Here is a 22,598-nt window from a genome sequence, read left to right on the forward strand (position 1 = left end):
GTTTTGGAATTGGATTGCATTGTTATGGTATTGCTGTGTATTGTTTTGTTGGATTGATTAATTAAAAAAATAAATAAAATTAAAATAAAAAAATATAAAAATCTATTTTTAAAAAATGAGAATCGATTCTGAATTGCACAACGTGAGAATCGCGATTCGAATTCGAATCGATTTTTTCCCACACCCCTAATATATATATATATATATATATATATATATATATATATATATATATATATATATACATATATATATATATATATATATATGTGTGTGTAAGGGTAGAACTGCACTAGATGTTATACAGATATTATATTAATGTTACATACTGCATACTAAGAATGGGTGATATTGCCTAAGATCTGTATTGCAATATATATTACAGCCTCCTGCGATAACGATATACTGTATATCACGATATATTCTTGGGTATATAAATGATAAAATAACCATTTCAAAACGTGTTACAAAGGCTACTAATTTTGCTGCTAATTAATGTGGTAAATATTGCATCATTTTTGGTTCCATTACTTTCTCAAAACTAGTATTAATGTACTTGCTAATTTCCTGTTAATAGTTGGTTATTTCCTGATTTTATCTACACTCCTGTTCAAATGTAACAAGCACTTATTATTTTGTTGTTTGGATAGTTTATAACAGTTTTGGCCGATACTACAAATTTAAGTATCGATCCAATACCAAGTAATTACAGGCACAGTAATGGTCATAGTAACGCTGGTACTTCAAATTTTCTAGATCATTGAATATTACATTTTTGATCACAATTATAATCAGACAAAAACACAGGAGGGTGGTGTAACAATAGCTATTTAATATTTTAATTAATTCCTTCTATTGGCTCTGACTTAAATCATGTTTGCCTTTAAAGCCCTCCTGTGTCCAGGGACTTATTTCCTGGGTTTGTAAACAATAACAAAAACTACAAAATATTTATTGATAGTTAAAAATGTTGATGTAACCATTGTAGTATTAACCATATAATTATATAATACTTGGTATCGTTACTGTCAATATTTGTATCAATCCGCCCACCTTTGTTTACATTTAAGGGCTCGAGCTTGTGGTTCGAATATCCACCTACAGTATGTACAGTAATGTAGCATGTTTAGCTATTGCTCGTCCTCCAGTGTTAATGGCACTTATACGTTTTTTGCTGCCATGGAGGCGAGGATTACTGACTCGGAAGTGGCTTTGCACTGTGGAGGGTCATTAGCCGCTAGCAAGGACACTACATTGCGCTGTCAAATTTGCAGGACACATCCAGAATGTGTCATAAACATGCATTATCACGATACCATAAAAGCTGTATGGTCGTTTATGTAATTCATATCACCTATGTTGCGCAACCCTACTGCATAGTGCATACATATATTTTTCAAATGTTATGCTGCAAAAATGTGTGGAATAGTTTTTTGGAAACCCTGAAGTGTTCCTCATTGTGCAAATATGTTCATGAACGTGTTGCTACTGATCTGCATGAAATATCACTCATCACATTTATGAAAGCAAACACTTAATTGCATATATCGTTACCGGCTATATCCTGATGCTTTGTTCCTGTTTGAAAACGGCGTGGCGTTAATGTCAAGTAGGAGGCGCGTAAGAGTGAGTAATAGGAATCGGCTGTAGCGGCGTCGTGTCTGCTTTTTGAGGCTGCTGCTACCCATCTGTGCACAGATGCAGAGATAAGGCCAGAGTAATTTCCTGAGGCGGCGTTAGACCTTTATATATCAGTCTATATTAGACACACGCGTTCAAACAACAGAGAACATGCCCAAGCTGGACGAATACATGCACTTCATGGCACAAACAAGCTGTATTTAAAAGTACAGGCCATATAAAGAGCCCCTTTGAATGAGAGTGCAGCAGGATAGATGATAGATGGTTGCCAGGGGTGATGCACAAGCCGGCATCAGGTGGTATGACAACATTGTTTCCTGTTATGCCGTCTCTTATTGCGATGGGTGCAGGTGGAGAAAAGGATATTACGAAAGATAGGCGACTGGAAGCAGATATGAAAATATTTGTCTCACTTTGAATGAAGCCTCCCTGCTTTTCAAATATTGTATTGCCTTCTTTAGTCTGCACAATGAAGTCTGTTGGTGCAACGGTTGTCATGTCATACAGTATGTAGATTAGTTAGGGTGTTGTTGCTTTGGCACTTTTCCCAGTTTGATGATGAATGAAAAACAAATCAGCAGCTAACTTCAATGAGACATTTGAAAGGTCTCAACCATCCCATAGTATACAGTACCATTGTTGACCAGTAATCAGAAGTGTCCGAACCCCATCATGAGATCAAATCAAGGTCGATATTTTAAACACGGGTTGGGGTCATCTACAGGACGTAGGGCAGGGTCAGTGGTGGCATCATGCCCATTAGGAGGTTTTCCTTTAAGTACACATTCTCTCAAATGTAGAGCCAACAAGTAAGGGAGATTATTGATTTTCCTTATGTTTGTCATAAACAGGCTCAAGGGTCATAGTTTACTCTTTTAACCACTGCTGTCTAATGATTATAATTTTTAGCTGAATGTGCTTCGGTGAAAGAAAACAACTCCCTGCAGAGTTTGCATAATACTTTATGTCCATCGACTCTTCCGCCATAGTTTTTTGTAGGCAAATTTCCCATGGGGGACGGCATGGCGAAGTTGGGAGAGTGGCTGTGCCAGCAACCTGAGGGTTCCTGGTTCGATCCCCACCTTCTACCAACCTCGTCACTTCTGTTGTGTCCTTGAGCAAGACACTTCACCCTTGCTCCTGATGGGTTGTGGTTAGCGCCTTGCATGGCAGCTCCCGCCATCAGTGTGTGAATGTGTGTGTGAATGGGTGAATGTGGAAATAGTGTCAAAGCGCTTTGAGTTCCTTAAAAAGCTAGAAAAGCGCTATACAAGTATAACCCATTTACCATGTAGCGTCCTCCATATTGAATTGTTTGGTTCTGCAACTGGTCATCAACTGCCTATTTACGCATGCGTGACGGAGGGTATGACATTTTTATTTCCGATGCGTAGGAGGACAGAATTGGCTTGAGTAAAGAGGGCGTGGCTTGAAGCGACTAAATGCATGTTTTGAACTACAAACGTACATGGGGAACAAATTGTTCCAACATGTATTTTATGTACAACAATTGGTTTTTCCAAGATCGCATGATGATTTTGTTTAATGTTTACCTCGTATGCCCTGGCAAAGCACGGTCCTCTGCAACAAAAGGAAAGGACTTGAGCCATTGCGCCACCAGAGATTGACAGCTGGGGTGTTTGTGCTATTCATTTTTATGTCAACAACATGATCACCTTCAAGCTCCTCTTGTTTTAATGTCGTCTTGCTCGTGAGTCATGTTAGCGTTTGAAGGATATCTCTTCTCTCCACCTACATCCAATTGTCCAGCTGCTGTATTAGGCAGCAACTAATGACAATTTTCATAGTCGACTAGTCATTGACAATTTTAACAATCAGTCGACTAATCGGATTATGAAGTGTACACCAATTTAGTGGCTTTTAAATTTAGTTTTAAGATATTTTTAGGCCTGTGCCAACTAACAATAACCATGACTACTTCATTTAGAAATACCTATTTATACTGTCTCTGTGCTGCTCTAATAGCTTTTTTTTTAAACGTTAGTCCATTTTAAAGTAAGTACAGCCAAAGTGCTGATAAAAAAGTATCAATTCAATATATTAATATATATTCATTGTCAATTAAACAACGCACAGTTGAAATAGCAGTAATAAAAACAAACAAAAAATCTGTCTAGCTTCCTCAAAAAAGAGCATTTTGTGATGATAATGATGATATGTAGACATACTTTAGCTGGCAAACTTCGGGTAAAATGATAGTTAAATATATTTTTCACACAACTTCGTCTCTCTGTTGTTAGCTAGCTAGCTAACAAGCTAACTATCTTACAGAGAAAAGTCGGGATGTAAATTATCCCGCACCATAGATGCACTGCCATGAAAAGTAGGGTCCGCTTCGCAAAATTAGCAAGTTATTTGTGTCTTTGACGTGTTTAGGATGAAATGTTTCCATACTTTTGTTTTTTCCCATGTGGTGTTGTTACCAGTGGCCTCGGCCATTTTTCTCTTGCTGTTACTGCTGACGCACGGATTTTTGTTTCCATCCAGAAAAACATAAACGTCACTGACTATTTTCGGCGACAAATATTGATTATTGTCGACACTGTGGACGAATCGTAGCCCCCCTGCTGTTGCGATGTCACGTTTGCAAGAAACGTCAGCACCACAGAACCAATCAGTGAGCTTGTAGGCGGTCTAAAGGGAAACGGGTCTCAACGTGAGCGTCCATTTTTCCTCTTGGTGCTAGTGCTTGACTCGTCTCCATTCAAAATAGCGTAGCATTATTTTTGGACGATAAAAAGTGCAGGGGGCCAAAACAGCCTTTTCAAAAAGTGCAGCCCCCCCTAAATGACGTCCCTGGACAAACTGCCTGTAATGCGTTGCTCGGGACGTTTAAGGGATTTTACCCTCAAATGGGTTGATTATTAATTATTAATATTGATTATTGTCGACACTGTGGACGAATCGTAGCCCCCCTGCTGTTGCGATGTCACGTTTGCAAGAAACGTCAGCACCACAGAACCAATCAGTGAGCTTGTAGGTGGTCTAAAGGGAAACGGGCTTCAACGTGAGCATCCATTTTTCCTCTTGGTGCTAGTACTTGGCTCGTCTCCATTCAAAATAGCGTAGCATTATTTTTGGCCGATAAAAAGTGCAGGGGGCCAAAACAGCCTTTTCAGAAAGTGCAGCCCCCCCTAAGTGACGTGCCTTGGACAAACTGCCTGTAATGCGTTGCTGGGGACGTTTCAGGGATTTTACGCTGCAAATGGGTTGATGCTGTTATTTATAAAAATAACGATGCAAACACTATTAAAATATTCCATTTTCATAATTTTGGAGTTATTTAATTACATTTTGCAATGACAAATGTCTTTTTTTTCTGTTACAGTTTGCAGACTCTTTCAACATGAACGCACACAAATGGCTTTTAATCAACTTTGACTGCTCTACCATGTGGTAAGAAGTTCAAGTGACCACATTCAGTATCCAAACATTACCGTCTAACAATAAAAAGCAAAGCACCTTCTGTATTTCTAGGTACTTGTATTTGTTCTCAAAAGCGACTATCATACAAATTACATAAACTCCTCCTTAGCACACAATAAGGACGAACTCTATCAACACCTCAGTTGTTTACACTATAAAAATAGAACTCAGCCTTTCATGTTTTTCTGCCGGTTCTGCACATGAAGGAAATATGGCTCAGCCATCACATGTTGCTCCTGATAAAATGGAGACACAGCCAAGTACACAAACTTACAGTAATAAATAAATGTCAACCTTCTTTGTGACAGCCAAAGTGGCCACAGAAAGAACACACAGAAACACTGCAAAATTTAATGAAGTGTAGTCAAAGCATGAGGCGTTTCAGTGATGTATTACAGTAGTACTTTAACTTACCGGCTTAAATGGTTCTGTGACGATGCTCTCAACTCAAAACCCTTGTATCTCAAATCAACGTCGCTTGTTGAAATGAATGGAAATACATTTATCTGGTGCTTGGCCCACCAAAACAGCACAGTTCTAACATGTGACATGCCTTTTCAAAAGAAAAACAAACGTTGAAAATAATACAACAGAATGTAGTACGAACAACTACTGTAGTTCTATGAAGTAATGTAATACTAATGTACAGCATGTATATTGGAGAGTGGACTTCTACGGTATCTTCTTCCAGCTCCATCAAACACACCATCAGCAGCTTTTCCAAATTTCTTGGATAGATGTCCACCGTTTAGATATTTTTTCTAACATTATTGGCTGGCGTTGGACTCATTCTGCTTCAGTATGATGCAGACTAGTAGTGATACAAGTAAGGCCAGATATTTTGTGCAGATCTTACAAGGTTCACTGTGACATTTGCTACGCCAACTAATGGCGGGGATGTTTGAGCCTCAGATTTTTGCTTTTAACTCGAAGCATAATTATTAGCCAAAGGAAAGCTCTTATCTCAAAATACTCTAAAGTTGGGGAACTCTTAAGTTAAGGTACTACTGTAATTAAAAACTAATGCAAACAGCTTTTAGCAAAGTTCACCCCGAGAGAATTAATTGTGGAGTTTGTGTGTTGCTAAGTTTTTGGGAGACTCTAAATTGTCCATAAGTGTGAATGTGAGGGTAAATAGTTGTTTGTCTATATGTGTCCTGTGATTGGTTGCTGACCCGTCCAGCGTGTAACCCCGCCTGTCGGCAAAAGTCAGCTGCATCAGGCTTCAGCTCACATGTGAATATAGAATCTGGATAAATGGATAGCTATTGAAAATATGATATGATAATACAGTGGGAAACAAGTAAAACAACAGTAAGGAAATGTTCCCCAGTGTTTATTGAAATTTGCGCCACTGCTGAAATAAACCATGCTATATTAATATATATCTCTATGTCTATTCTGCTTGTCAACTTTATTTAACAGGGTGAAGAAGAGACAGGACATGATTGGCGCCTTCAAGGTGGAACCACTTTACCTAAAACATGAGAACCAGGAGTCAGGTAGCATCAGTTTGCCTAAACTACAATGTCACATAATAATCAATATTCTTCTAAATCATAACACAGTCATGTTGACACCCATTGGATTGAGTTCTGATATCATATCTATATACTGTATATATATATATATATATATATATATATATATATATATATATATATATATATATATATATATATATATATATATATATATGTGTATGTATATAAATATATACTGTATAGGCCAAAAGTTTGGACACACCTTCTCATTCAATGCGTTTTCTTTATTTTCATGACTATTTACATTGTAGATTGTCACTGAGGGCATCAAAACTATGTATGAACACATGTGGAGTTATGTACTTATGTACTGTGAAATAACTGAAAAAATGTTTTATATTCTAGTTTGTTCAAAATAGCCACCCTTTGCTCTGATTATTTTTTCGCACACTCTTGGCATTCTCTTGATGAGCTTCAAGAGGTAGTCACTTGAAATGGTTTTCACTTCACAGGTGTGCTGGAAGCTCATCGAGAGAATGCCAAGAGTGTGCAAAGCAGTAATCAGAGCAAATGGTGGCTATAAACATGTTTTCAGTTATTTCACCTTTTTAGTGTTAAGTACATAACTCCACATGTGTTAATTCATAGTTGTGATGCCTTCAGTGACAATCTACAATGTAAATAGTCATGAAAATAAAGAAAACGCATTGAATGAGGAGAAGGTGTGTCCAAACGTTTGGCATATATATATATATATATATATATATATATATATATATATATATATATATATATATATATATATATATATATATATAGGGCACCGTGCTGCCCTATTGCTATATAGGGCTCTTTCTGTGTGGAGTTTGCATGTCCTCCCCGTGACTGCGTGGGTTCCCTCCGGGTACTCCGGCTTCCTCCCACTTCCAAAGACATGCACCTGGGGATAGGTTGATTGACAACACTAAATTGGCCCTAGTGTGAATGTGAGTGTGAATGTTGTCTGTCTATCTGTGTTGGCCCTGCGATGAGGTGGCGACTTGTCCAGGGTGTACCCCGCCTTCCGCCCAATTGTAGCTGAGATAGGCTCCAGCGACCCCGAAGGGAATAAGCGGTAGAAAATGGATGGATGGATGGATGGATATATATATATACATGGTGTATATATATAAATATATATATATACATATATATATATATATATATATATATATATATATATATATATATATATATATATATATATATATATATATATATGTGCTCCTGGAGCTTTGTACTGTAATTTGTCTGACACATAAGCATTCGGACAGAAAGCCGCGAGCCCACCACCCGGCACACTTAGGCGCCTGACAAAAGCCTCACTCACTCAATCTGGACCCTCCAATCTAATAAGTGCTTATTAGCAGTGGTAAACACGGGCCTTCATCTTGCAGGGATGAGCTGGTAGCTTGTGGCTTTTGTGATCACTGTGACAATATCGTGGGTGTGGGATGACTACACCTGCAACACAACATGTCACCAACTAAAAAAGGCATATATCCATTCATTGTCTACCGCTTATCAGAAATACTGATTCTTGTATTGTACTGCTTCCTCAACTCATACGATTAAAATTGGAGATGCAGATGAACAAACAATTTTAATACAAAATGTGAGTTGTGGATACTAACAGTTTGTTAATCATCTGGCAAAACCAGAGTATTCCCTCTCTTTGGGTTGAAATAAGATATGAAAACAAATGTTACAAAAATGAATACATATCTGCCATAAAAAAAAACAATAGCTCTTGTCAGAAACTCCTTTGAAAGTTATTAAAAAGAACATAACGCTACACATCAAACAGACACATAATACTTAGGCACAAAATGTGATTGTAAAGTTAAAAAATAACAACAAAATCCACTACCTTGTCAATGAGTGTTATCTGGCAGGAGGTAGGGGGAGGAATGGATGGTTACTGTTTCAAGGGCTTACATGTTTCACTCTCATCCGTTACAAAGTTATATTTTAAGTGCTGTGAACTTGCTCACTTGAACTTAATTTAAACTTTTGCAGCAGGTGCAATCATTGCACACACTGGCTTCATTTGCTTTCTGTTATGTGTCTCACTATTGCGCCCATAAAACCCTCTAAAAAAACATCTAAAAACCGCCAACAATATTCTATATACATTTCGTGACCTGAAGATTAACCAAGTATTAGTGGTATTGTTATTATAAGCGCTAACGCAGACAAACTATTTTTAGTGGTGCCGAAAGCTATCTAGCTTATGCTGCTTTATTGATATATTAAGCTGGTGGTCTACCGCTTCAACCTCTAAGTTGGTGAAAGTTAATTCTAAATTATAATGAATTTCAGACTCCTCCGAATCGAATCAACGACTATTCTAAGACACCCTACTATTAATGATACATTCACATTACCTGAGATAAAAAACAACAACATTTTGTCTCCGCTTGCTGCCACCTTGTGGTTTATATTTTCAGTTCACCTCTATTTGTGCAGTTTATCTTTTGTTATTTACTGCATTTCTCCCCCTGCTCTGTTCCTGTGTTCTCCTTGTGGGCGGAGTTGTGAGACACGGCCAGCTGCATCAAATTTGCCCTTGTCCTTTTTAAGCAGCATCTTGTCAGCTGGATGGCACTTGGCGATTCCACTCCCTGCATGGCCCTCCATGCCTGGTGACTTCTCTACAGCTACTAGTGTTAATGCTATCTTGGTCACTCCCAGTGCCATCCCGCTTGGTGTTGTTGTCTCTAGCACGTCTTGCAACTCTACCCGAGTTTAGTCATTTTTTTTTGTATCTAGCAGTTTTAATTTTGCCACGGTGCCCATTTGTTTTCTCCTTCTTGCACCGTCGCCTTTTGTTACCTCCCGTTTGAGGAGTGCATTTGTAATTGCATTTGACCAGTAAAGAACTGTTCTACTCTCCATCTTGGATTCTTCCCTACTAGGGTTGTACGGTATACCGGTAGTAGTATAAAACCGCGATACTAATGAATCATATTCGGTACTATACCGCCTCTAAAAAGTACCGGTCCCCCGTCCCCAGTCGTCGTCACGTCGTGTCATTACTGGTTTACAAGCAGAGGAGCATGTTCCGCAGCACACAATCATGGAGTACTTACAAGCAGACACAGTGTGTAAACAGAAAATGGACAACGGACGCATTTTGGCTTAAAAACTCATGATAAAGGTGAAGCTATAGCACTGAAACGCCCTCAGGAAGAGGTGCTTTAAGACATGGCTAGCTAGCTAGCGGATAAAGTCCATCCGCAGTCTGCAGTGTTGTAAGTACTTCTAAATCACTAATCTTCGCCTCCATGGCGACAAATAAAATATGTTTCTTACAAGTATCATCCCTGCAGGACGAAGAATAGCTAAACATGCTTCACTACACACCGTAGCTCACAGGCGTCACAATGTAAACAAACGCCATTGATAGATCTACACCTGACATCCACTGTAATGATACCAAGTACAAGAGCGTATCTAGTCGATACTACTATGATTAGATCGATATTTTTTAGCATCACAAAATCTTCTTTCGTTTTTTTAAAATTAATATTATGTTTATAAACTCAGGAAATATGTATCTGGACACATGAGGACTTTAAATATGACCAATGTATGATCCCGTAACTACTTGGTATCGGATTGATACCCAAATTTGTGGTATCATCTAAAACTAATGTAAATCCTCCACACAACATAAGAATAAGTGATTATTACATTTTAACAGAAGTGTAGATAGACCATGTTAAAAGAGAACGTAAGCAGATTTTAACAGTAAACGAACAAGTAGATTGATAATTCATTTTCTACCACTTGTCCTTAATAATTTTGACAAAATAATAGAATGAAAAATGACACAATATGTTACTGCATACATACGTCAGCAGCTAAATTAGGAGCCTTTGTTTGCTTACTTACTAATAAAAGACAAGTTGTCTTGTATGTTCACTATTTTATTTAAGGACAAACTTGCAATAAGAAACATATGTTTAATGTACCGTAAGATTTTTTGTTAAAATAAAGCCATTAATGCAATTTTTTGTGGTCCCCTTTATTTAGAAAAGTATCGAAAAATACAGAAAAGTATCGAAATACATGTTGGTACCGGTACCAAAATGCACAGCATTGTGACACATATTAGCCCTTCCTGCTATGATATAACCGTGATTAAGTCACCGGTTGAAAGTCAGACAAGACAAGATTCAACATATTCATTACATCACGCACCAAATGACTGTCTTTCCGTTACAGGTTTGGTGACGGATTACAGGGTAAGTTATTTTTTAGTTGAAAAAAAACCCCATATCTGTTTATCTGGAAAAAAACAAAACAATACCTTCCTGTCCCTTTGCCCCCTCAAAAAACCACAAACATGTTTTCCCTTTCAGCACTGGCAGATTCCACTGGGCAGACGATTCCGCGCGCTAAAAATGTGGTTTGTCTTTCGTATGTACGGACTCAATGGACTACAAGCTCATATACGTAAGGTATGTCATGTCACACCACTTGCTATTATAGATGAATATTCTTCTCTGAAACTCTGATATCTTCTGAAATTTCAATGCAAAGCTTGCCTATTTCAAATGATAATAATCTGTATGTATTTCTTCATAGAAATACGTAGATTATAGCTGGTTTATGCAGTATGAAAACTATGACATTTTTGTTTCGCGTATTTGTTTCCAACACTGTTTTGTCCTCGCTCATGAACACATTAAAACCCATCTGTTCTACCAGAGAACATGGTCGTAACTACCATTGAGGACACCGAGGTCATGTCCTCTATATATATTTTTTTTTAGAAGAGGATATAACCGATAGCAAAAATACTTTGTGTGGCACATCGTGTGCGCTGTACATCACAATGCGGTAGATCATCCTCTTACAATATACCATCTTTGGTCATGCACCGCTGAACCCGCTACAACGCCAGACAACAACGTAACACAATGAAGTCCACTTTTACTTTAAATATCATCCGATCTGAAATGTGCTGTGATATACCGTTATCATGAAAATATGCTGACGTCTCTTATGTAGGTTTCGCCTGAATGAAATTGATGTGAATCGCTGTCTAATCGCTGGTATAATACCGTCATGTCAGTCAGGTGCCGCCCCACCTTACGCGCAGAACACGCGCTGTGCGTACAGCTTCGCTATCCGTGGGTTGGGGCGTGTTGTGTGAAGAAGCACATGTCAAATGTAAACTATACTAAATTTTACCCCAAACATATTCCTGGACACGTCATGCTCTGTCACTGATTAGAACATTAAGATACATTTCTCCCGTTACTTCCGGTGGCTCTAGTGGCGCGTGTGACTAGGACATGCACTTCAAGGCAGAAAGTCGTGAGTGCAAGTCCATGTCGGAGTTGAAGTAATGTTACCAAATTTGATGTTTTAATGATGTTGGCATTGCTTGATATGCTTAACTTCAGCATAGTAATTTAAAAAAGTGGATAATTCATTGTGTTGCTCAAGGTAATATTTATACAGTGCTGGAAAATCTCATGATTTCAGCCTTTCAAAGCTCTTCTTGGACCACCATTTTTTAGACCTCCGTATTTGTCAAATCCTGGTTACGGCCCTGCCGGAGAATAAGAACGGTAGAAAGAAGGTCAAACACTTCACGTTCTGTTAAAGAGGAACTATCGTTTACAATCATTAAGAGAGACAAGAAGACAAAAGTTTTTTGTTTTTTTTGCATTCTAACATATAAAAAGCGGCTCGTTCTTGGTGGCTAGCAATGCAGCTAATGGGTGCAATCCATTTAGACTCTAAATCACTTTTAAAATGCATCCAAAAACTGTCAACAATACTTCATTTGTGTTCCGTAACCTGTATAATAACCAAACTGGAGCGACATTGTTATTGTAAGAGCAATAACAACTTTTCTAGTGTTGTAATAAGTCGGCGTGCTACGGTATTAGCCGTAAAAGCCAACTACGGCAAGAGATAAGCTAGCTTCTATGTCAACACGAAGTTCATATTTATAGTGTCAAATCGCTTTCATCCCCCTCTCCCAGCTTCCGTCTGCTCCAACGTCTCACCCTCTTCTTCGTGCAGTAGTTCATCCTTCAAAAAAATAAGGTTGCGAATCCTCATTTGTCCAAAAATATTCGCCTTTGTTGTCTGTTACCAAGTCTGCCATGATTAGAACACACACTCATGTTTGATTCCGGAAGTAGGAACACACATGTTGCCAGAAGTCAGACGTGCGCTGCTATGGAAACAAAAATCAATGCACGGAAGAAATTAGTTACAAATAATAAAAATACGGTAAATATTGAACATATTCCATATTGTTATGAACGTGTTTTGAGGTTGTTTTAGAGGGCTTTGAAGGCTACAACGGTGACTCCCATTACCCGCATCATTCAAGCGTTTTTTTATTTTAAAAATCTTTAAGTAAAAAATGACGTGTTCTTGTATCTCATAATGATTGTGAATGATAGGCAAAATTCCCAAAAAAGTGCAGTTCCCCTTTAAGCTTTTCAACAACTGCAAAGTTCAACCTTTTCTGTCCAGAACATTTTTTCATTATTGTGTTGTTGCTCAATTTTGTGAGGCAATACTTGACTGATAAAAAATCTTAAAGTGAAGCAACATGACTTTTATTTGAGTGATTTACGTAACGTTTTTCATGTCGTGTTCCTGATTGTTGACAAGCTGATTACACTTTGGTATTAACAGTCAATGAATAAGAATGTAATTTTATAAGTTGTGTTGCCACATGCTGTCATGTTCAATCTTCCATTGATCACTTCTTCCTTTCTCTTTCTTGACTGGAATAACATTTCTGTCATTTCAATCACATATTCCTGATCATTATGGGAAATGTCATCCCCCTCCTCACAGCCCCCCCTCCTTACATCCTCCTTATAGCATCACGTTCTTGTCAGTGCATTTCTTTTTCGTCTGTTTGCATCGGCACATCCTATCACTCACGTGTCTGCTGACTGGTCTCTAGATTCCTTTTCATAGTAACCTTTTCCTACGGTTCCCCATCCTCGTCCTCCCCACAACAACTGTGTTCACCCAGGATGTTTCATTTCTGCATGCTTGTCTCTCCGCCTCATCTTCCTCATCGCTCCCTCCAGTCTGCTCTGTCAATCAAATAAGCCTGTTTTGAGTTTACGCTCCATTTTTAAAACGAACAGCATTGATCCCTGCAGCCATACATCATTTCATATTACTTCAGATTGTGCTGTGCATCCTTGTCTGTTTCTAGAAGACATGGACTGTAGAAAAGGAAATAATTTCTCTTTCTGATATGACATGATGACGTTCAGTTAGAACTAGTCGGTTCTAGTTCTACACTTTTTGTGGCCCCAAACAAGGTTTGTTTGTGGCCCCACTTGGGTCTTTAATACAATCTGTGAAACACGCTACATGCTAGGGCTGACTTCTATGGGATGCCTAAATAAAAGTGAGTGACGTCATTCAACCAGGGCTGAGGCCCTAAAAATATTTATTAATTTAAAAAAAAACAACTAAATACATTTTTACTATATTTTGCTAAAAACATCAACATTAATTGTATTTTTATTTGTATTTTTTCTGACTCCTTATTACATCCAGCCATAGAATTATACATTAAAATAAACATATTTGAAATAATTCATTTTGAATCATCATAATAATTCATTAAAAATTACCATATTTAATTATTAAAATAATTGCTTGTTTATCACCAACTTTAGCATTTTATTCATTACATTTTGAAGCTCTCAGAAGCCAAGTTATGTTATATTCCTTAAGATTTATGTATGCAAGTTTGAAGTATCAATTATCTAAACACAGTTTTGTTTGCATATTTTCAGGATGTATATATATATATATATATATATATATATATATATATATATATATATATATATATATATATATATATATATATATATATATATATATATATATATATATATATATGTGTTGTGATATATTTTGAATAGTTGGATAACCTCTATTTTTTCTTTTTTCACCTTTAGCTCATTTTTTAAATAAAATTAGAGGTAAAAATTCAATTGTAAATATAAATGATACATTTAAAGTTAAATCTAATTCTGAAGGTTTAATCTGAATGTTTAGTATAAATATAAATATTATATCCTAATGTTAAATATGTGTTACGTTTTAAATGTCAACTTCAAGCTAAATGGTGAATATGAATGTTAAATCTAAATCCAAATGATAAATATTAATGTTAAATGTAAAAATAAATGTTACATCTAAATGTTTTATATACATGTTAAATATAAACAAATGTTACTGTAAATCTAACTGTTGAATATAAAGGTTACAGTACATTAAATCTATAAACGTGAAATATAAAACTAAATGTTAAAGACTTCCACCCAATAAGTATTGTAACACAGTTTTGCCACATCGCGCTTCGAAGTTTGCAGCTTTTAAAGGTAGGTGTATGTTCATGTCTTGGATCCAACCTAATGTCAAGAATTGTATTTAGCATAATAATAGCATAATTCCTATTTTCAATGGGGGGCGATGCGAACGGACAAGGTTTCTCATTGTATCCCACTGGGTTGAGTTTTTTCTTGCCCTGATGTGGGATCTGAGCCGAGAATGTTGTTGTGGCTTTTGCAGCCCTTTGAGACACTTGTGATTAAAGGCTGTATAAATACACTTTGACTGATTGATGGTCCTGTAAGACACAATCCTCTGCCCATGAACTTAACACACGCAAAGCTGATTTACTATGAAGTTCGCACGTGTTATTAAAAATACATTCAAACCTTTGGTAAATCAGGCACAATACAATATGAACTTAAAATAGTACAGTGGTATTAAAAATGTGGCCATAAATCTACGACAATGACAGCGTTTGAAGCGATGCTAAATGAGCAATTATCTCTGTGGGTTTTTGAATGGACAAGGCCGCAATGCTGCTAAACCAAACTAAAATGATTACGAAGGACATGTTGACTTACCACTGAATAGAAGTTTAGTAAAAACAAAGTCCTTTAAAGTAAAACAAGCCAACACTTACAGAGCACAGCGACCATGTTGATGATTCGCCTCTGAAGTGACCAGTTGCTGTAATCCTGTGGCCCTCCTAATTGTCATGGCCCTTTTAGGTCGGCCCCGAACACAGTAAACAGCAAGGCAAGGTACCACAAATTAAGCACACGGCTTTACCTTTCATCTCTGTAAAGAAATACTTGGCAGTCCATGTCTTGTTGAAAACACGGCATTCGTCATCAACTTTTCTTTTTTTAGCGTGAGCTGACATCTCGGTGGTAACCGGGCATCACTTGTCTCTGTGCACCTTCACTCACAGGTTACACACGGACATATGCCCATAAATAACACTTTTCAAAATAAAAGCAGCACAGTTGTATTGCACGCACGACATAGATGTTTTTTAAAATGTATTTTGTAATTTGTGATTGCCGCTGTTCACATTCACTCACAATCGCGCAGGAGCATACGTCCCCACGGAAGTAATACAAATAACGCTTTTCAAGACAAAAGCAGCACCGCTTTAATGCACACTTAACATAGATACTTTTTAAAATTTATTTTGTAATTTATGATTGGCCTCACGCGGGCCGGACAGGGACGCACAAAGGGCCGGATGTGGGCCGCGGGCCGCAGAATGCCCAGGTCTGGTTTAGATGATGATGATTCAATATTAAACATTCCCCCTTCTTGCCTGGTGTATTAAAGTGCATACAGTATATGACAATATTAAAGCTACCATTTAAAAGTTGCAATTTTGTGAATGTGTACTTAGTTTCATTTTGCAGCGCTCTGTCATTCAAATGTTGGGAGGTGGTCTGAGATGAGTAACAGTACAGGTACCTGGAGGTACTAGTATAAGTCTATTGAAAATTATATTCATTTTTTTCAAGTCGGCAAACTTACAGTCGTTTAAATCAGTGGTTCTCAACCTTTTTTCAGTGATGTACCCCCTGTGAACATTTTTTTAATTCAAGTACCCCCTAATCAGAGCAAAGCATTTTTGGTTGAAAAAAAGAGATAAAGAAGTAAAATACAGCACTATGTCATCAGTTTCTTATTTATTAAATTGTATAACAGTGCAAAATATTGCTCATTTGTTGTGGTCTTTCTTGAACTATTTGGAACAATAGATATAAAAATAACTAAAAACTTGTTGAAAAATAAACAAGTGATTCAATTATAAATAAAGATTTCTACACATAGAAGTAATCATCATTTAAAGTGCCCTCTTTAGGGATTGTAATAGAGATCCATCTGGATTCATGAACTTAATTCTAAACATTTCTTCACAAAAAAATAAATCTTTAACATCAATATTTATGGAACATGTTCACAAAAAATCTAGCTGTCAACACTGATTGTTGCATTGTTGCATTTCTTTTCACAGTTCTTTTTGACAGACATTTTTTAAAAATCTCACGTACCCCTTGGCATACCTTCAAGTACCCCCATTTTAAAACCACTGGTTTAAATGACCCAACAAATCCAACATAATAAAAATATTTGAACACAACCCCTATGGGAAGTTTAATAATATTTATATATATATATATTTTTTTTTTTACATGAAAATATAAATTTTATTTATAATGCACTCAATATACCAATCTAAATTAATGCTATGTTAAGAGATACATATTTTAATAATCTGTTATTCAAATACGGATTTATAGTTAGACTATTACACTGGAAAAACTCACAATCTAATCAAGTATAGAGTTCTAATTTATAGTCAAAATATCTAAAACTTAATACAAATCAAATTTTTTTAGTGAGACATAAGAACTTGTTTTTAGACAATAGATCTAAAAGGAAAAAAATACTTCTTTGGAGCATCACAAGACACAAACATTTACATTATTAGTAAGTTTAGCTAATATGTTTTAATGCTGATTTCAAGCTCACTTGGATTTTTAAAGCTTAAATATGTCTTATTTCAAGAAATCTTCCCAAAACAATAGACTCGTTCCATTGGCAGGTTGTTTTTTTTGCTCATTACAAGCAAAGATGACTTGTTTTTTTAAAACTCTTTTTAAGAGGGTTATTGCAGTTTTTTTTTTTGCTCAGTACAAGCAAAGATGACTTGGTTTTTTTAAGAACTATTTTTAAGAGGGTTATTTATTTTCTACTGCAAGTACTTACAACAAAGATGTTCAGCTGTACACCACACAGTACAAAGGCAGTACTTTTACTAAACAACACTCACTTATACAGTACTGCCCCCTGGCGGCAGTTTACACACTTTGTCTTTTTGGCAGTTGTGATTACTATCAGTACGTGTGGGGAAAATATGAATATAAGGCGGATGTACAGTTAAAAAAAACTGTTTGATGTCGTTTTCCACAGCAAGTGGTGCTGGCCAAGGAGTTTGAGAGTTTAGTACGAGCAGACAAGAGATTTGAGATCTGTGCTGAGGTCATCATGGGTCTGGTGTGCTTCAGACTGAAGGTAAGGCTCATATTGAGTAAAACTAAGTTATCATATTTTCCTGCTTCTACTGGGAGAATGAAATTGACTAAGTGTAAAGAATATGTGACTGTGTGCACGCTGACTATAAAGGGCAATAAAACCCAGAGTTAGCACGTGATAACACTTATAGATATAATTTCCTCGCCCTTGACTTTTTCTGTGTTGTCCACCTTTCCTAGGGCTCCAATGAGCTGAACCAGAAGCTGCTGAAGAGGATCACGAAGAACCGTGAGATCCACTTGGTGCCTTGTCATCTGTCCGGACGCTTCGTGCTGCGCTTGGCCATTTGTGCGCGGCCCACCGAGTCTCGCCACATCCAGCAGGCGTGGCGGCACATCACACAGCTGACCTTTGAACTCCTGCAAGATGGTTTTCATTGAGTCCGAGGTAGTGAGGCTGACGTTGCAGATACCACGCGTCATAAAAGGAGCACCAAAAAGCATGCGCAGGTTTATTACAACCGTGATTTTTTTTTTTTTTTGCTTCTTATTTTTGAATTTATACACAAAGACGCACGCTCCTCGGTTTATTTGCAAGTCAACCTCAATTTAGCTTTAATTTCCGATTCATGTGCGTTTATTTATTGCCTATGCAGCTTCCGCCCTGTGTATGGTTATGGTGCAGGTGAACTTCAAATGCATTTGTTGTGGTCTTTATGAATGTATTGCAAATTGTGTAAGTGCCGCGTTGTTTTGGTTAACACCGAGATTGACCCCAAATATAAAACATTTCTTATTTTGAGAACTGTTTCGGAAAAAAAGACAAAATCAAAGACCTAACACCATACATAAAACCCATTAATCACCATTATCTTTTTATTGTCATACATGGGGAGGACCTGATAACAACTTTTATCACTACCAATATTGGAGTCTTAATTAAGAGCTGATACCAGCCAGATACTTACATTGTTTTAAATACTATTGTTTTTTTTAATAGAAAAGGCTTGATCAAGTGAAATTAATCAAACAGAACAATTATAGGTATGAAAAACAAACATGACTGCCTCTAAATTGAAGTGGAGTGCTATTTTTCTTTTGGTAATATTTAGGTTTAGCTCATGACACAATAAGTTGAATGATGCTAAAGTTAAAGTTAAAGTCCCAACGATTGTCACACACACACACACGAGGTGTGGTGAAATTACCCTCTGCATTTGACCCATCCCCTTGTTCACCACCCGGGAGGTGAGGGGAGCAGTGAGCAGCAGCGGTGGCCGCGCTCGGAAATCATTTGGTGATTTAACCCCCGATTCCAACCCTTGATGCTGAGTGCCAAGCAGGGAGGTAATGGGTCCCATTTTTTGTAGTCTATGGTATGACTCAGCCGGGGTTTGAACTCACAACCTCCCAGTCTCAGGGCGAACACTTTAACCACAAGGCCACTGAGCTGGTCGACACCTATTTTTCCGCCTTGAAGGCTTTGTATCTGTAACATGCGTTTATAATTATTTGATATTTGTTTATATTGACAAATGTACTGTTTTTCGGCTGCAGTATTGTTTATTATGCATGTCTAGCATGTGTGCAATTGTGTGCTTGGCTGTTGTGTAGCTGCTAGCTCCCAGTGGCCAATACCCTACCATGTTTATCGACTTCACTAAAATATACTGCAAGAACATATTTTGCTGGCTGTCCAGCTTTTGCACAAGTAAACACACTGCAGGGCTACTTGTATCGGAGATTTTAGATGCAAGCCGATATCATCTGATTTTTTTCCTTCTGATATTGGCTCAATATCTATCGGATTAAGACACTCCTAATCATAATGCCTAGGGCTTAGGGTCTAATACGAACCGTAACCTTGGTCTCTGTGTTGCGGCTGAAACTCTTGAGGGTGTGTGTGAGTGACAGGAAGAAAAGCGACGACTTGTTTGGCGCCACCTGTTGGTTTGCATGCATAGGTTTCGCGGACGCCGTTGTAGCTGTTACAAATAATGACTTCAGAAGTGTCTGTTCCCAGTGAAAGGTGGCACATTACACTAGTATCAACTCCACACACACAGCACTTCCTTATTTTCGACCAATTACACTCATGTACGGTGCATTCAGTGACATTTAGTAAAAACTGACGTTTGTGAGCGTCATGAGTCTTAGATTTAGGAAAAAAAGTAACTCAATGATTACTTTCCCTATGTATTTATTTACATTTATAAAGGAGTAATTACCTTACTAGTTTAATTACCTTTTTTGGGAAGTAAACTGGTAAAATGTTAATTTTGAAATAGTCCAACACTGCTTGAGAATGTAGGACCCATTTCCCCCACTTTTTTCATTGGAAAAAGAATACTGTCTTATATTGGGGTCAATGAGGTGTGTGTACAATTGTATGCACAACATAAATACTTGCACTGTGACTTGCTCGTGAGGGACACTACATTTTTAAAAAGTTAATTTAACTTTTTTATGAGTATGTATACTGTGCATTCATTTGTCAACAGTTACAAGATAAATGATGGATATTTGATCAAAGGCATTATGCACAATTGGACCAGTGTGGTCGCAGACGACAACCAATCACGCTAAACGTATTTGTAGTCATAATGTGATCGTTCAATCAACGAAATGTGCATTGCAGGTCAGAACTCATAGTTTGAAGCCAAACAGCGTAAGGACCTGACCTTTGACCACTTTTGCATATTGAATTGGTTATCCTTCAACATCAACTTGTGCTGGTTGAAACGTTGAAAGATTTACTACAAAAAGATTAACTTCAGGTCAAATGCTATATTGTATTCATATATGATCATCTGGTGATGTTATAGTTTGCATGTTGCTAAACAGAGATTTGCTCTCAATTGGCTCCACAGTAAACGTGGGAGCAACAACACTTGTCATGTTGTGTCTATGGAGGCGACAGTTGCAATTCTTTGCGCTTTTCTCTCGCTATAAACAGTATGTGCTACTATGTTTTTATCAGATTAATAAAGTCTCCTGTTGTCAGCAAGGACCAGTTTTCTTGCCCTTCATTAACACAGAATACACACATTAGATTCACTTTATAGAGTTTAAAATTAAGTTTAGTCGACACTTTTATAGTAGTTCAATCCATTCACACATTTAACACGACAAACAGCCTAAATATGTCCATTTATTTTAGTATGTTAACTTTATTATTTTGCATATACACTTATTTCACAAGTATTAGTGTTGCTCCCAAACATGCACCTAATTAAATTACAAGGTTTAGTAGCATCTTTCAGTAGTTGTTCAAGATGTTTCGATTCCTCGCAGGGTTATGAGCTTATCTCTATTTTAAAAACAGCATAGAGTACCTCAACTTACGAGCCTAATTAGTTCTGTGACAAATCTCTTAACTCAAAACATTTGTATCTAAACGTCTCCCTATGAAATGAATAAAATCTATTTAATTGTTGCTTGGCCTCCCCAAAACAGCTCAATTTTAACAAGTAACATGCTTTTAAAAAATAAATACACATTTCTAACTAATACATATTGGATAAAAACAATACAATAGAAGGTACTACTAACAATTTCAGTTGTCATAATAAGGTACAACATTTACCTTAGAGAGTGTACTTCTACGGTATCTCCTTTCAGCTGCTCCTCAAACACACCATCTGCAGATTTTCCAAATGTGTATACCGTAATTTCCGGACTATAAGCCGCTACTTTTTCCCCTCGTTCTGGTCCCTGCGGCTTATACAAGGGTGCGGCTTATTTACGGCCTGTTTTTCTCCGACACCGACGAAGAGGATTTCGGTGGTTTTAGTACGCAGGAGGAAGACGATGACACAATGATTAAAGACTGACTTTTCATATACCGGTAGGCTGGTTATTTTGATAACGTACATGCGAGCACTTTGTATTACTTTGCACCGTTGTATTATTTGTACTCTGCACGAATGTTGTTCGCCATGTCAAAGATGTGAAAGTTTGATTGAATGATTGAAAGATTTATAGTTAATAAATGGGACGCTTTGCGTTCCCAAACAGTCATCTCTGTCCCGACATTCCCCTCCGTGGTAGCAGGAACCCCTATATACTACGGTAATTACACATCAAAACCCTGCGGCTTATAGTAGGGTGTGGCTTATATATGGATCAATCTGTGTTTTCCCCTAAATTTAGCTGGTGCGGCTTATAGTCAGGTGCGGCTTATAGTCCGGAAATTACGGTATGTCCGCGGTTTAGATTGTATTTTAACATTTTTGGCTGGCATTGGATTCATTCTGTTTCGCCAAGTTGGCTATGAGCTCAGCCATGTTTTTGATGATTTTTTTATTTATTTAATGAACAGCCCTAAAATTATTCTTCTAAGTACTTTTCCTCTTACCATGGTTAGAAAAACAAAGTTATGCCCATCTTTAGCAATAAGCTAATGCTAGCGAGTGGGACCAGATGTTTTGATCGGATCTTACGATCTTCCATGTGACATTTCTGCCACTAATGGCGGGGATGCTTGTAACTAAAATGTTTGCTTGCATCTTAAAACATAACAGTCAGACGAGAGACAGGTCTTATGAAACGCTCTTAAGTTGAGGTACCACTGCACTTGGATAAAGTAAAGCATTCTGGGAAATTAAGTATTTTC

The 22,598-nt window shown here is 37.3% G+C and overlaps 1 protein-coding gene across 3 annotated transcripts in view; it reads left to right on the forward strand.

Moving 5' to 3' along the window:
• LOC133660470 (aromatic-L-amino-acid decarboxylase-like) overlaps window positions 1-21,973 on the forward strand; it is a 97,645-nt gene extending 75,672 nt beyond the window's left edge. For all 3 annotated transcript variants that reach the window (XM_062063993.1, XM_062063994.1, XM_062063995.1), the window contains exons 9-14: window positions 4,991-5,058; window positions 6,514-6,590; window positions 10,842-10,861; window positions 10,979-11,077; window positions 17,922-18,023; window positions 18,224-21,973. In XM_062063993.1, coding sequence (XP_061919977.1) covers window positions 4,991-5,058; window positions 6,514-6,590; window positions 10,842-10,861; window positions 10,979-11,077; window positions 17,922-18,023; window positions 18,224-18,424 — 567 coding nt within the window. In that variant the 3' untranslated portion in view covers window positions 18,425-21,973. The remainder of the gene's footprint in view (window positions 1-4,990; window positions 5,059-6,513; window positions 6,591-10,841; window positions 10,862-10,978; window positions 11,078-17,921; window positions 18,024-18,223) is intronic.
• The last annotated feature ends 625 nt before the right edge of the window (window positions 21,974-22,598 follow it).

This window comes from Entelurus aequoreus, linkage group LG11 (genome assembly GCF_033978785.1).
Source record: "Entelurus aequoreus isolate RoL-2023_Sb linkage group LG11, RoL_Eaeq_v1.1, whole genome shotgun sequence".
NCBI lineage: Eukaryota > Metazoa > Chordata > Actinopteri > Syngnathiformes > Syngnathidae > Entelurus > Entelurus aequoreus.